The sequence below is a fragment of the Mesoplodon bidens genome (genome assembly GCF_964165515.1).
Source record: "Mesoplodon bidens genome assembly, chromosome: 16".
In the NCBI taxonomy this organism is placed as follows: Eukaryota; Metazoa; Chordata; class Mammalia; order Artiodactyla; family Ziphiidae; genus Mesoplodon; species Mesoplodon bidens.
In genome coordinates, this window is record NC_138173.1 from 41,325,704 (window position 1) to 41,342,360 (window position 16,657).

Below are 16,657 nucleotides of genomic sequence, written 5' to 3' on the forward strand. Positions count from 1 at the left end.
ATACATCACTACATAAATGCCTATGTGATTAACATTGTGATACATGCCAGGAGGGAGAAGTGCAGGGGTGCACTGACATGCACTGACAGCCGATGGGCGGGGCCAAGAGCTCTGAAGAACAATTGAAGGTCCTCCCGTCAAGAGGTTGATTTTCCCATCAACGTGCAAGCAAACCCAAGCTACTTTGGCTTGGAATTCAGAAAACTACCTCTGTTCCCAAAGCAGTGATTTTCATTTATCTGTTCTAGAAGTCCTTTATATTTCCCAGAGCTAAAAGAAACTGTGATGCAACCAGAATTATCCTTCCAAAGCCCAACTCAGGTAAAATGGCCCATCTCCCTTTTTAAGGCTTTGACCTTGAGTGGTCCCCACTGCCTGCTGAGCACAGTTCAGACCACGCAGCCTGATTCCAGGCCCTCTGCCATCTGGTGTCAATTGTCCTTCCGATGCTCCCTCCTGCTACTTCCCTTGGAATTCCCAGAGTGGAATTCAGCTACCATTCCTGTCCTGCTTTCCTCTGTTTCTGCACATTTACTGTTCCCTCCGCCCTGGGTCCATTTCCCTTTCTCCATTCTCTCCTGCTTGGCCTGCCAGCCTTTTCTGATGGATCCAGCCTTGGCTGGCAGTAATCCATCCCCGTTCTGAACTCCCACTGTATTGGCAGCACCTCTCTTCTGGATTTCTAGCATGTTCTATTTTGTATTTTAGTTATTTAGGATGCATCTGATAGCTACTCTGGCCTTCCCAGTCCTCAAATGGGGCTAGTTTGTTCTACCTAAGGACCTTTGCATTCACTGTTCTCTCAGTCAGAAACACTCTTTACATCCAATATTAGTTTCAGGTGTACAATGTAGTGATTCAGTATTTTACTTTTTTTTTTTACCTTTTTTTTTTTTTTTTTTTTTTTTTTTTTGCGGTACGCGGGCCTCTCACTGTTGTGGCCTCTCCCGATGCGGAGCACAGGCTCCGGACACGCAGGGTCAGTGGCCATGGCTCACGGGCCCAGCCGCTCCGCGGCACGTGGGATCTTCCCGGACCGGGGCACGAACCCGTGTCCCCTGCATCAGCAGGCGGACCCCCAACCACTGCGCCACCAGGGAAGCCCTACATTTTCATTATATACTTTTTGAAATAATCACCACAAGAAGTCCAGTTACCATCTGTCACCATACATAGTTGTTACAGTATTATTGATTATATTCCCTATGTGTACATTACGTCCCTGTGACTTATTTATTTTATAGCTGGAAGTTTGTACCTCTTAATCCCCTTTACCTATTTCATTCATATCCTTAACCCGTCCCTTCTGGCAACCACCAGTTTGTTCTCTGTATCCATAAGTCTATTTCTGTTTTGTTATGCTGTTCAGTTGTTTTGTTTTTTAGATTCCACATATAAGTGAAATCATATGTATCTGTCTCTCTCTGTCTGACTTACTTCACTTAGCATAATACCCTCAAGGTTCATCCATGTTGTCACAAATGGCAAAATTTCATTCTTTTTTTATGGCTGAGTAACATTTCATTGATTATATGTAGCACATCTTCTTTATCCATTCATCTGTTGATGGACACTTAGGTTGCTGCCATATCTTGGCTATTGTAAATAATGCTTCAATGAACATAGGGGTGCATATATCTCTTTGAATTAGTGTTTTTGTTTTCTTTGGATAAATTCCACTTCTGAGTTTTTATCAGAAATTCTCTTCCTAGAACTTCACATTACTAACCCTTAGAGTACAAGCTGTGTGTCGGCAGGAACCCCTTTATCTGTTTGGTTCGCCACTATAGCCCCAGTGCCTGGGATAAACTAGGTGCTTCATTGACTGAATAAATGAAAAGTATCTGATGATTCAGATTTTTCTTAGGTCTCTGGCTTAAGCTTGTAACTAACTGTAAATTTTGTCACTCTTTAATTATTCACCATAATTTTTGCATGAGCTGAAGTTTTTTCTGATTCTTGCTATTTTCCTTATATCTGGATCCATGGGAAATCTCACTTGGAGTTCCCAACTGGAAATATAAGATAGAAATAGACTGGTAAGGGAGGAATTTGCATCTATAATTTTTTCATCTACTTTATTGATTGGGGAATGAAAATAATTCTTTTAGCATTTTAAAACCAGAATCCTTATTTGTGGAATCTTAGACCTAAATGTTTTTTAATCTTATGATGTAGCTTTTATTTTTTAAAAAAATTTAATGCATTTGATAGAGGTGATGAATATATCAGCTTTTATCTTTTTTATCAATTTGATATGTTATAATTATCTAAAAGCATAATAAACTATTAAAACTCAGAGACCTAGGAGATTACATTAAAGTATAGCCATTGGATTCAGGGATGAATCCAGCTTTCTATGTATTAAGTTTTTACCATAGCTGTCATCGTGGTAACTTTTAACCAGAGGAAAACAATTTTTAATATATTCAATTCCTTTAATGCTCTTTGATTTTCTCCAACTTTAATGGTAAAGTCACTCAAAGAGCTAGTTATGAAACCAAGCCGTTCTCCTTGCTGAGAAATAATGCCATCATGTCAGCCTGTTTCTTCAAAGGAGAGACTGAGTCGGTGATGGAGTGAAAATGCCTTTAACCGTTTCATCCTCTGATAGATTCTTAGTTCCACGGCAGTAAATGCACTGCTGTGAGTGTGTTCTTACATTGCATTTGAGTAAATAGCCAGGGCCTAGCACTAATAAATATTTGACCAAAATAGAACTGTTAATAGCCAAACATTCATTTCTCCCTAGTAATCTGTGTTACCTCTACCTAACCTCCTTTGGCTTCCCATTTTCCTCATTTATGGGATGACTAAGTAGAGCACAAAGAGGACTTTGAAAGGTCCTTCTGACAGAGAAATGGAATGAGGAAAACGATGTCCAAAGAGACTAATGCAGACTTGGGAATAAGAGGCTCTTCTAGACCTGCCATGTTTTTGGTGGAGTAGCAGGTCTTTTCACTGTGCTCTCTCTCAGCTTCTGCAAAATGTCAAAGACAGCACCAGATTACCTTGGTGAGACTGTGTATATCGGTGTGTACCTTGGTGAGACTCTGATTACGAAGCCTTTTAGTTCTCAAAGAATAGGAATGGTACTTGATGCAGACAAGCGCAAATACCTGCTTGTGATAACTTCAGTCCAAGAACCATCCAAATGTTTTCAGAACACTTTCATTGAGGTGGGAAAAATACAAATTCGTGGGTTTTTGAAATTAATTTATTTATTTGGCTGCACTGGGCCTTGGGTACGGCACGCAGGATTTTCGTTGCCTTGTGCAGGATCTTTAGTTGTGGCATGGGGCTCTTTTAGTTCTGGCATGTGGAATCTAGTTCCCTGAACAAGGATCGAACCCACGTCCCCTGCGTTGGGAGCACCAAGTCTTAACCACTGGACCACCAGGGAAGTCCCACAAATTGATGTTAATTTTAAATTATTTAATGCATTTAATAGAGATGAATAATTCCAACTTTGAAAAATGAGTTTTTCTATATACATAGAAACACACCCGAGTGTTAATAGCGGTGGCCTCTGGATGGTAGGACTGCAGGTGGGGGGTTACGGGTGAATTTTCTTTTCTGTTTTTTTTTTTTTTTTTTTTTAATTTATTTATTTTATTTTTATGTATTCTGGCTGCATTGGGTCTTTGTTGCTGCACGCCGGCTTTCTCCAGTTGCGGAGAGCAGAGGCTACTCTTCGTTGCGGAGCACAGGCTCTAGAGTGCAGGCTCAGTAGTTGGGGCACACGGGCTTAGTTGCTCCGCGGCACATGGGATCTTCCCGGACCAGGGCTCAAACCCGTGTCCCCTGAATTAGCAGGCGGATTCCTAACCACTGCGCCACCAGGGAAGCCCTTCTTTTCTGTTTTTTTTCTGTTTCCCAAATTTTCCACTATGATCTTATAATGTTTGCAATGTTTTTAAAGGCTATTCTTTTTAATTAATTTATTTATTTTACTTATTGATTTTTGGCCGCGTTGGGTCTTTGTTGCTGCGTGGGCTTTCTCTGGTTGTGGTGAGCGGGGTCTCCTCTTCATTGCGGTGCGCGGGCTTCTCATTGCGGTGGCTTCTCTTGTTGCGGAGGACGGGCTGTAGGCACGCGGGCTTCAGTAGTTGTGGCTCACGGGCTCTAGAGAGCAGGCTCAGTAGTTGTGGCGCACAGGCTTAGCTGCTCTGCAGCGTGTGGGATCTTCCCGGGCCAGGGCTCGAACCCGTGTCCCCTGCATTGGCAGGTGGATTCTTAACCACTGCGCCACCAGGGAAGCCCTATAGGTTATTTTGACAAGTGCTGTAGAGTTGCTTGTTGATGGCCGAGGGTCACCGAGGGTCACCTCCTTGAGAGCCACGTTCTAATGGTTTGGCTTTGCCCCAGTCCAGGACCTGTGTGCAGCGGAGGACCATGGCTGCGAGCAGCTCTGCGTGAACCTGCTGGGCTCCTTTGTCTGCCAGTGCTACAGTGGCTACACCCTGGCCGAGGACGGGAAACGGTGTGTGGGTGAGTATCCCACCCAGCCTTGCTTGATGGGGAAGCCCAAGAGAAGCTAGTAAGAAGGGAGGGGGGTGCCCACATATCCATTTACTCTCCTTTGAGTTTCAACAAAGTGCTCCAAGTTCTCTGGTCTAGTTGTTAGTCAGAATTTGAACTTTAAAGACTTCGTTTGTAGCTGAGGTTAGCATTTTCTCATTCTGGGTCCTCAGCAAAAGGCATATTTATGATAATCTATGTAAATAAAATTGTCCGTTACTGATTGCCTCGGAAAGGACTGGGCGGATTTTCGTTCCGTTTGGAAGGTATGTCTGGGCTGGCCTGACTTCTGTATAGCTCACGTGTTATACATGAGGTCCAGTTGGTGGTGGGTAAGGTGGCTGAGTGGCACCTCGAAGAGGCAGGCAGCCTTCCTTCTAAGTACGGATCTGCAGCTCAGTGACAGCCCCAGTGACGGCCAGGTGTGAGAGGCCAGCTGTGTGCAGTGAGACACCACGGTCAGAGAAAACAAATAGCAGCCTCAAACGCTGGTCCTGGGTAAGAAGTCTCAAGGGCAGTGCTCAGGACTACAGGCACTGGCTCACAGTCAGCTGAGCGGTTTCCCACTGAGCAGCAACTCCACATTGCGAGGGCCGGGCCGGTGAGAGGTGGGGGGATGGCACCTAATTTCTTCGGTGACGGATAATGGTTTTCATCGGCACCTGCAGGGCAGACCAGCGAATCCCTAATATGCATGTGGCCCCTCCCAGGTTGTCTGCAAAGCCCTTTAAACTTGCACAGCCTCATTTATCTTTCCACCAACAAACAGTGCCTGGCAAATAGTAGGTGTTCAGTAAACTGAGCTGGATACTTATGAGGCAGAGAATCCATAAGGAAAGGAAGGAAAAGAACTTGACTGACATCAGAACTGGAACCTTCATTTGCTAACTCTGAATACCTACATGTCCTGTTCCATATTCTGTTGTTTTCAGAGGACCTGTTCTGTTTTGCTTCCCGCAAACAGTCAATGATGATTTTTTTGCACATAGAACTTACGCTTTCCAGCACACTGTGATTCTTAGCTGAGGATGGGAAAGGAAAAAGCAACAAAACAAAAGTGCGGGTGGGGCCTGTTCTTTGCAGGTGATGATGAGAATAAAATGGGTTTGTTTGTTTGTTTTTACACACGGATGGAGATTAAAATGGCCCTCATCAAAAGTCCACAAATGGAATTGGTCTCCTAAGCCTGCATTGTTTTTTCCCCCTTATTCTGTGGGTGGTGACCGTGATAGGTAGCAGGGTGCCACATCCATTAACACTGGCAAAAAAGAAGCCAATGCGGAAACACCAGCTTTTTTTTTTTCTTCATTCATTTTTATTATGCAAGTAATCTATTTTCATTGAGGAACTTAGACGAGAAAAGCACTAGTAATAGCTTGTTGTATTTTCTGCCAGACCTTTCCCCACATAAATATCTACTTCTAAACATTTTGTTAATAATGTTTACCAAAATGAGGTCATACTCTCTATTTTGTTTTACATATGTATTTTTCCCTTACCGGTTGTTAAATGGGGAGAAACTTTGGGTGCTGTTGTGTCAGAAGGAAATCAGTTGGAAGTAAGGCTGAGCTACAGGATACAGGTTGAGGGTGTCTGGTTAATTAGGGTGAGAGAAAGAACAGGGAGGGCCCAGAGCTTGTGTGAGTGACGGGGAGCTGGCGGAGCAGGGGCATTAGGGGCCATGGCTGGGGCAGGAGACCAGCCTTGGCCCTCGGGAAACTGGAAGGCAGTGGGGAGCCCAGGTCTCTGGGTGTTGCCAAATAATTGCCTAACGGTCCTCTGTAGTAGACAGCCTTTGAGTCTCTAAGGGTTTTGCTGAAACTTCTGGAGTTTGACATTTACTGAAGAGCAACAAGCCTGAGAAGAAATGCTGTGGTTGCCGGGGAGCTGGCGTGAGCTGTGTTTACCAGAGATGCGTGTTGCTATTGCTGCCTCTGTCAGTGTGTAAGAATGTCTGCCTTCCTCAGAGCAGGGGTTCAAGCTGAAGAATGGGAAACTGGGAGAGACCATGTGTGACCCCGGCCTGATGCATCAGAGGTTCTTATTCTCATCCTCTTCCACCAAATGCCTGACCTGTTAGAGGCTGGGAGTCAGATGACTAAGTGGCCCTGGACTTTTGTGGCCAGTTGCTTTGGTTAGGGAGACTGAACAAACTTGCAAAATGTCAGTTGCTGCTCGACGGGGCTGTGCTGAGTGCAAAGCAAATGATAGAGGTGATAGAGGCCACAGGAGGTCAGAGAAGAGGGACAGACGCATGGCTAGTGTGGGGGACATCTGGGTGAGGAAGGACGGGTAGCAATGGGACAGATGTCTAAGGCAAGGGGAGGCATGAGGGCAGTGACGGTGTAGAGGTGCGGACTGAGACCGGGCCAGGAGGGCCAGGTCGAGAGCTGGTAGATCAGGAGAGACGGTCACAGTGAGAAGCCACCAAACTGAAAGCTAAACCGGCAGCCGAACCTGAAGACATCAATCTGAAGGGACTTGTCAAAGTGGAGACTCCAGGTATCAGACTTAGAGCAGGACATTTAGAGGAGAAACAGAGGCTGTTAGGGACCCTGGAAGCACTCCATTAGCCCCTGGTCTGAGTGGCCTGTATGTAGATGGGCAGAGAACGGTATGAATATGGGGAACCATAATCCCAGTTAATCCAGGAGGGTCCCAGTTTATGGCTGTTGGAGATTGGGAGGAAGACGGCGGAAGAGTAAGATGCGGAGATCACCTTCCTCCCCACAGATACACCAGTTTATGGCTGTTGGCTCACTTCTCAAGAGCACTCCCTTTCACTTTCAAGGGGGTTCCAGTCTGAACGCGAAAGTATAGGATCACCCTAGTTAAGGCCAACCTGACTTCAGCAGTTGAGGAGACAAACTCTGTTGAAGCAGAGAATCCCTGCAGGTGAGAAGTAGGAAATGAAGTTGAAGACCTCAGGTGGAATCAGAGTATACAGGGCTTTGAAAACAGGCTAAAGGGTCTGGACTTTATCTCTGAAAAAGAGACACTAAAGGGTTTTTAAGTGGGACTGATAAAGGCAAAGCCTCATTTTAGGAAACTTAATCTCGTGGTAGAGGGCAGGATGGATTCCAGGAGGAAGATAGGGAGGGCTGCAAAGACCAGTTAGGGCTACCAGAGGTAGCCCTCTGGTGAGGGGTGACAAGAGCCAGATTTGAGTAGCGACCGTAGAAATGAGGAGAGAAGGAAGGGGTGAGGAATGAGAGAAGGTGTGATGAATAAAGAGGGGGTGAGGAATGAGAGAAGGTGTGATGAATAAAGAAGGGGAGAAAAAGTCACAGTCGAATCCTGGGTTTGAGCTTCCATGACTCTGAGGGTGATGGCAACAGTGATGAAAGAGTGATGGGATTTTTAGAAAAGATGATGAGGAGTTTTAGGCACAGTGGGTTTGAAGGTGAGATGGGACACCTACAAGGACACGTCGAGAGGGAGCAGAGGCAGCGCTAACACCGCAAGGAGAGAGCAGAACCAGTGGTGCAGGCAGGAAGCAGCACGGCCCATTTCCTTCCGAACTTTAATTTCCGTTTCTGGTGTTCACTTACGTGTTTGTTTTGGACCTTCAATACAGCGAGACCTGGGCTCAAATCCCAGTTCTGCTACTTGCTAGTCATGTGTCTTTTTATTTCTGAGCCTTGGTTTTCTCATCTATAACATAGAGTAAAAATACCTACATCATAGTTTGTGGGATTAAATAAGATAACGAGTAAAGTTCCTAATACACGTTAGACAATTGTTGTTATTGCTGTCGTTATGATTATAACACATATTAGTATCATCATCATCTCCTGGATGCCATGAAGTGTGGCCTTAGGAGAGAGTGAAGCCTGAGCCTTGGGCTGCAGCCACATGCGGGAAGCAGGAGGGAGAGGTGGGGCAGGAAGAATATCCACGAAGGGACCGCCTAAGGTGGGGCTGGAGGAGTTGGGGAGAGGTGGGCGAGAGAACCAGACGTCATGGAATATGATGGGAAAGAGAATTTCTAGGCCAGGTCAATATTAACGTCATGCCCCAGCGAGGCCAAATGGAACAGAATTTAGAGAAAAAGCCACTGAGTTGAGTCATTGATTCAACTCAGCAGACATTTCCAGACTCTACCAGGCACTCTGCTAGACATTAGGGACACAAAAATGACCAGGAGGCCATTGATAATGATCAAGAGGGGTGGGGTAAAAGGACAGATTTCTAGGGTGGGGGGAGAAAGTAGGGACAGCAAGTCTAATCTCTTCATTTAAAGAAGTTTGGTAGAAATTCACCATAACCAGCTACTGGTGAATGGACCCCACGGGAGTACTTTGACTCATCCCAGAATTATGACTGTGACCACAAGAAAATTCAATTCTTAGCCAGACTCAGGACCTTTTAGCCAACATTTCCACACTTTTGAGTTAGTGGAATTTTAATTTCAAGTGCTAGAGTCCCATTTCCCTAACTGCTCATTTAACTCTGGTTAGAACTGAATTTGTTTCAACATTCAGGTGATCGAGTGGATTACTGACTAACGGAAGTCCTCGTTTTGCTTTAGTTGAGTCCTGGTGTTTGTAATCCATCGGCTTCCACTAAAGCTGTGTTAATTCCCATCCAAAACTGTACATTTTTCAAAGACCATTTAGCTCTATCTTTGAGGGTAAATTGTTTGCTGAACTTGCTCTCCTGATGTTTACTGACTGCCTTGTCTTTTGGGGTAGCTTTGGTCCTGTTTGCATCTTATCTGCCCAAGCAGATTGCAGACCCATGGGGGGCAGAAACCAATCTCTATACTTGTCATCTTTCACAGAGTAGACTTGCAAAATGTTTTTCTTGAATCATTGACTGAGATTGAGTGATCACAACCTCAAGTATTCATGTTTCTTTTTTTAAAAAAAACTTTTCCACTTCATTGGTTTTTAAATTACAAAATCAACGTTTGCTTATTAAAAAAAAAGTTAGAGTACAGATGTGTATAAAATCAAAACCTGAAAGACATTACTCCTCAACTTCACTTCCTGGAGGTAATCACAGCTAAAAGCCTGGCTTCTCCTTCCTGCCTTTCTTCAAAGATGTCTTACCATCTTAACCGGTTTGCAGGACAGAAATTGAGACACAGATGTAGAGAACAAACGTATGGACGCAAAGAGGGGAAAGCGGTGGGGGGTGGTGGTGGTGGTGATGAATTGGGCGATTGGGATTGACATGTATACACTGATGTGTATAAAATGGATGACTAATAAGAACCTTCTGTATAAAAATATAAATAAAATAAAATTTTAAAAAAAAAGATGTCTTACCATCTTAAGATGCTATTTGCTTGTCATTACCATCCAGGATTTAGCGCAATGCCTGACACATAGTAATTGCTCAGTAAACGGTTGTGGAACAACTGAGTAGCATTAAGGTATCTCTTTACTCCCAAATTCAACCTTATCTGATTAGGGCAGCAGTGTGATAAAAATATGATCTACACTTCTTTAATGTTACTAAATCCTAGGACCTGTTTGAAACCTTTTACTTATAATTGCAACAATCCTTTGAGGTAGGTACTATTGTCATCCACATTTTATAGGTCTCTTGACCTCTCTGTTTCAGTGGCTTCACGTGTAAATTGAGGAAAACAATACCTACCTCCAAGGTAGGTGAGATGTGAGGGTGAAATGCGTTAATGTATGGGAAGCCTCAATACTCTGTAATGACCTATATGGGAAAAGAACCTAAAAAAGAGTGGTTATATGTATATGTATAACTGATTCACTTTGCTGTACACCAGAAACTAACACAACATTGTAAATCAACTGCAGTCCAATAAAAGTTTTAAAAAAATATATGGGAAGCACTTGGAACAGTGCTATACATGGTCAACTGAGAAACAGTTGAATCTGAATTTCTATATCCTTTATGAATTTTTGTCTTCTTATGAATGCTTGCATTTAATAATGCATCAAACATATGGAACATTTGAAAAATCATATTGAGGTCCCTACCCAGAATGACGGTGGTACATAACATGGGAATTTAGCATACTGTTGTTGCTGCCCTCAAAACTTTCCTCCTATATTCTCCTGTATCAGTCACCTTCAGTGAGAACGGGATGGTTGATACTTAAGTTGGTGACAAGGGATGGGAGGATCAATCTTTGTATTGAAAGGTCAGATTTTCAGCTTACTTCTCATGCTTGAAGCATGATCTCCCCCCAGTACAAGGATTTCTCCCTGTCTTAGTTTGCTAGGGCTGCCATAACAAAATACCGCAGAGTGAGTGTCAATAGAAATCTATTTTCTCCCAGTTCTGGAAGCTAGAAGTCCAAAGTCAAGGTGTCGGCAGGGTTGATTTCTTCTGAGGTTTCTCTCCTTGGCTTGCTGTTTCTGCATGTGGTCTTTGTTCTGTGCCCATGCATGCCTGGTGCCTCTGTGTGTGTCCAACTTTCCATTTCTCATAAGGATACCAATCAGATTGGATTAGGACCCACCCTAATGGCCTCATTTTAACCTAATCACCCTTTAAAGGTTCTATCTCCAAACGCAATCACCATCTGACCAACTGGGGATTGGGACTTCAACAAATGAATTTAAGGTGGGAAGACAGAATTTAGCCCAGAATAATTCCTTATTGTTATCAAAATCAATAGGAAGCTTTCTCTGAGTTTTGAACTCCTACATGTAAGAATTCAGTCATGCCCTGGGTAAGAGAGGTTTTGTGAATCTGACTCTGTGAGTGTGTCTTATATATACTCATCAAGTAAGTTGTTTCTACCATTTCTCTAAATGACAAATTTGGTTTTTCTTACTCTGTCATCAACACACTTAAAAACCCAAACACTCCTCCGTAAAATATCCTGTTTCTTCTAAGGCCATCCTCTTTGCAGACTGATCCCTGCTGAGGAGACCTTGGAATCTGACCAGATTGTAAATCAGAGACTGTCAATCTTAGGCTTTATTACCTTGCACCAAATAGGAGACAGATGAGTGATTTCTCACATGTTAGGCCGAGCCTGGCTTCCGACCCTGAGATCTCAGCACTTCGTGATCTGGAGGGCCGAAGGACTACAACCAAGGAATTAATCTTTCTGGCTGTAGAGAGTAGAATTTTCAGGCAAAATGACCAAGAAAGGATTTCATTGAAGTAGGAGAGGACTTGGAACAATAGTCCTCTGAGTTACACACATAAGTCACCTCCTCCATATATCCACCCCCTAAACTTGGCCTTTCTTTTTATAAGTACAATTTGGCAACCAAGGAAGTTATGCAAAGAACCCAAAACACGCAGCAAAGGATGTCAGAGTTGAACGGACTGGAACTCTCTCACCCTTAGAAAGCTTTTAGGTTCACGTGCCCAGAAGTGGGCTCTTCCGTGTCTCTCAATGCCCTTCTCTGCTGTCCCCAGACGTCTGGCAGTGAGCCAGTGGGTGGCCCTCAAATCAAAGTGGGGTTTGACACCTTCAGGTTTTACAGGCCAGGATCTTGGGACCCAGGAATGCTTGAATCCTGCCTTGCCAATCTCCCCTTTTCCTTTCAGTTCCCCAGAGAGCTATGCACACTAGAAACAAAACCAACACGAGAATCAAAGTCCAGGAGAAAACTTCTTATCCTGTGAGATTGGCTAATTGATGAAAAATTTCATTTAAAGAGCAGAATCATGCAAAATGCATCTCCAAACCTACCTTAAGCATTTACATTTTCTTTAAAACACATAAATGTACTTATAATAAAAATTGCTTTTGATTACTCTTCCAAAAATTACTAATTTTAAGTTCATTTTTTAAATATATGATTTAAAAAGATCTTTCTTGCGTAAATCATACCCATAATGTGTTGTCTATGGTTTTCAATTTTGATTTTTTTAAATTGGAGCAAGAATTTGAAGACTTCGGGCTTCCCTGGTGGCGCAGTGGTTAAGAATCCACCTGCTAGTGCAGGGGACACGGGTTTGAGCCCTGGTCTGGGAAGATCCCACATGCCGCGGAGCAACTAAGCCCGTGCACCACAACTACTGAGCCTGTGCTCTAGAGCCCGCGAGCCACAACTAACTGAGCCCGTGTGCCACTACTGCTGAAGCCCACATGCCCTAGAGCCTGTGCTCTGCAACAAGAGAAGCCACCGCAATGAGAAACCCGCACACCGCTACGAAGAGTAGCCCCGCTCACCTCAACTAGAGAAAGCCTGCGCGCAGCAATGAAGACCCAACGCAGCCATAAATTAATTAATTAATTAATTAAAAGAAAAGAATTTGAAGATTTCTGTAAAACAGTCTAAGAGCAGAGTCTGTAAATTTTTATGAAATTTTCCTTAGTCCTTTACATGTTTCATCTATGCCTGGTTCTAGAGAAATTTTGGTTAGCAGATTGCCTTAATTCTTTCCAAAGCTTTCAACTTGGTTTTTTCTCTTTTTAAAATTCAATTCGGGGCTTACCTCGTGGCACAGTGGTTGAGAGTCCGCCTGCCGATGCAGAGGACACGGGTTCGTGCCCCAGTCCGGGAGGATCCCACATGCCGTGGAGTGGCTGGGCCCGTGAGCCATGGCCGCTGAGCCTGTGCGTCCGGAGCCTGTGCTCCACAACGGGAGAGGCCACAGCAGCAAGAGGCCCGCGTACTGGAAAAAAAAAAAAAATTCAATTCGTTTTAGTGCTTACTTATATTTAATCGGGTTTTATAGTATTTCAATTAATTACAATAATGTGTACCAATGGCATATAAAAGTTTGGAAACAAAAACAACTTTGATTCATTTTAACAGTCGTTTTTAAATTTTCACACGCATCAGAATCATCTGGAGAGCTTGTTAAAACACATATTCCTGGACCCCATACACAGAGTTTCTGATTCAGTAGGTCTGGGGTGGGGCCTGAGAGTTTGCATTCCTAAGAAGTTCTCAAGGGATGATTGTTGCAGTTGGGTCACCACCACACTTAGACAACTGATGCTTTATAAGTGTACAATCAGTCAATAGGAAAAGTATATAGGTGCTCTGGAGCACAAGTGTTCCTCCAGGGCTGCTTTGTAAGCATGAAACCATTGACTTCGCTGGTGTTGCAGTGGTTGGGAATCCGCCTGCCAATGCAGAGGACACAGGTTCGATCCCTGGTCCGGGAAGATCCCACATGCTGCGGAGTAACTAAGCCCGTGTGCCACAACTACTGAGCCTGCGCTCTAGAGCCCGCGAGCCACACCTACTGAGCCCGCGTGCCACAACTACCGAAGCCTGCATGCCTAGAGCCCATGCTCTACAACAAGAGAAGCCACCGCAATGAGAAGCCCATGCATCGCGACGAAGAGTAGCCCCCCACTCGCTGCAACTAGAGAAAGCCTGCATGCAGCAACGAAGACCCATCGCAGCCAAAAAGAAAGAAAGAAAGGAAGAAAGAAAGAATAAGCATGCAGCCCAACCAACAAGAGAAGTGCACAGGTATTCGAAAGCACAGAGGTTCCAATAACCTTGAGCATTTAGCGTGTTCTGGGCATCGGGTCCCATATTTTCAGAGGGCATGAAAAGCAGTGATTGATCGGAAGTTCGTTGAGTGGAGGTCAATTAAAAGAGCTGCTTCTGTGCAACTTTATTAACACCTCATCCAATATTGGATACTGTGCTCTAGAGCATTCTGGGAAAAAAGGCGAGATTGGAGTATGTGGCTTAGACTTTAGGCCTAAGCAAAGTTTCTAGTCTCTCCCCAGTCTAATATGGGGCCAGTGTCTCTCTTAGGGCTGGGCAGAGATTATACCCCATGGTGTGTAAGAGGAAGTTCGAGAGAGAGGCGGAGTCTGAGTTTCCGCCTTTTAGGTACAGTGACCTGCCCACTCATCATCGTGGTGCTGTCAGGGGCATGGAACGTGGATGTCAGGTAGATTAGCAGCTCTTCTGTTTGGAAGGGATACTAACGAGTGGGTGGCCTGAGGTGGGCGCAGCTGACTGACAGCAGACACCCATATCAGGGGTTGGGAGATTTGCAAGATGGCAGCTCAGGCCCAGCACAAGGAGGCTGCAGATGGGGAGTGTCTCCTGCTAATACAGTTTAGTGTGGGCTACAGCAAGGCCCACTCCTGTGACATGTGGCCTGGGGCGCGTGCCAGGGCTTGGTATCCTTTATCTGTGCCCTCAGTGTCCCCGGTTATTTGTTTAATGATACAGTGATTCTTTTTTTTTTTTTAATATTTATTTATTTGGCTGTGCCGGGTCTGAGTTGCAGCATGTGGGATCTTTTAGTTGTGGCATGTGGGTTCTTAGTTGCAGCATGTGGGATCTAGCTCCCCGACCAGGGATCAAACCCAGGCCACCTGCACTGGGAGCATGAACTCTTAACCACTGGACCACCAGGGAAGTCCTGATACATTGGCTCTGGAAAGATGAGACATTAACTTTTAGAAAGATCTGTTGCTAGCTCAAAATTTATATTTTGACTCAACTCCAGGAACTGGCTAATGTCCATGATATTCAGATCCTAAGACTGTATGAATGCACTGTTCCCACCAAAATTGCTTGCGTATTAAAATCACAAATATCAGGCGCTATTAGAACTCTTTAGGGAGTGAAGTTACAAAAAAACAATAACTTAACAGAAACTTAATGAAGCCTGGGAGCAAAAGAATAAACACAACACATGTTATTACCCTTTAAAAATCTTTAGCTTTTCCCCTTGCATCTTTTGATTACCGTGTTAGGTATGTAATATCTTCTCAATGCATGGTTTTGCTTTTTTAAATTGTGCATGAGTATTGATTTGCAGGTTCCATTTCCTTGTTATTATTTACAAAGTTTTGATATTCAGATATCCTAAATCATTATATAGAGGGAAACATTTTTTAAGGAAAAAAAATATCATCCTTAATCCTACTACCTTGCCTACACAGCAAGCATTTTTATTTCTAATTTTCAGGCTTTGCCTTAGAGCCATATTTTACCTGGATATAATCACTGTAAATATACAACTTTCAGATCTACTTCTTTCACCAAATCGTAATTGTCTTCCTATTTACAGTTATGTTAGAATTATAATGTTAATAACTACCTACTGCCCCAAATGGAACTCCTGAGCGTTCCCTGCAAAACCTGCACCTTCCCCATCCCTGAGTCCACCTTATTCCCTTCCTTTTTCCCTCACCTCACCTGTAATCTGACAGGAATCTTACTGACCCCACTTTCAACCTGGTGTATTATTGACAGTTCTCTAGGGCTGTCCCAACAAAGAACCACAAATCAGGTGACTGAAAACAACAGAAATGTATTGCCTCCTAGCTCTGGGGGCTGGAAGTCTGACATCAAGGTGCTGGCAGGACCATGCCCCCTCTGAAACTTGTAGGGGAGAACCCTTCCTTGCTTCTGACAGTGGGTGTTGGTCCTCAGCACTCCTCAGCTTACAGCTGCATCACTCTCATCTGTCTCCACGTGGCATTCTTCTCTTCCTATAAGGACACCAGTCATATTGGATTAGGCCCCAGACTAATGATCTCATCTTACCTTGACTGTATTTGCAAAGACCCTATTTCCAAATAAGCTCACATTCACAGGTATCTTTTTAGGGGGACACAACTCAACCCAGAGGACCACCCCTCTCTCTCCGCCCCACCTCCTTCCTGCACTGTTCTGGCTTACCTCCCCCCCCCCGACCCTCCAGTTCCTCACTGGGGTTATTGTACTGGCCTCCTCGCTGGGTTTCTACTGTCACGTTGTCCTGCTATGGTCTATTCTTTTTTTTTTTTTTTTTTTTTTTTATTTATTTTAGGCTGTGTTGGGTCTTCATTTCTGTGCGAGGGCTTTCTCTAGTTGTGGCAAGCGGGGGCCACTCTTCATCGCGGTGCGCGGGCCTCTCACCGTCGCGGCCTCTCATTGCGGAACACAGGCTCCAGACGCGCAGGCTCAGTAGCCGTGGCTCACGGGCCCAGCCGCTCCGCGGCATGCGGGATCCTCCCAGAGCAGGGCCCGAACCCGCGTCCCCTGCATCGGCAGGCAGACTCTCAACCACTGCGCCACCAGGGAAGCCCTGTGGTCTATTCTTGATTCCTTTGTTCAGAACCCTCCAGAGACTCCCTACTCACTCAGAGTAAAAGCCAAAGTCCTGGCAGTGGCCCTACGGTCCCTCCTGATCTGCACTTGTTCTCATCTCTCACCCCTCTCTGCTCCAGCCACTCTGGCCTCTTTGCTGATCGTCCAGCTCACCAGGCATGTTC

General features: G+C 44.6%; 1 protein-coding gene across 3 annotated transcripts in view; it reads left to right on the plus strand.

Moving 5' to 3' along the window:
- MATN2 (matrilin 2) overlaps nt 1-16,657 on the plus strand; it is a 158,950-nt gene that overhangs the window by 76,073 nt on the left and 66,220 nt on the right. For all 3 annotated transcript variants that reach the window (XM_081258568.1, XM_081258567.1, XM_081258569.1), the window contains exon 5: nt 4,369-4,491. In XM_081258568.1, the coding sequence (XP_081114694.1) occupies nt 4,369-4,491 (123 nt within the window). The remainder of the gene's footprint in view (nt 1-4,368; nt 4,492-16,657) is intronic.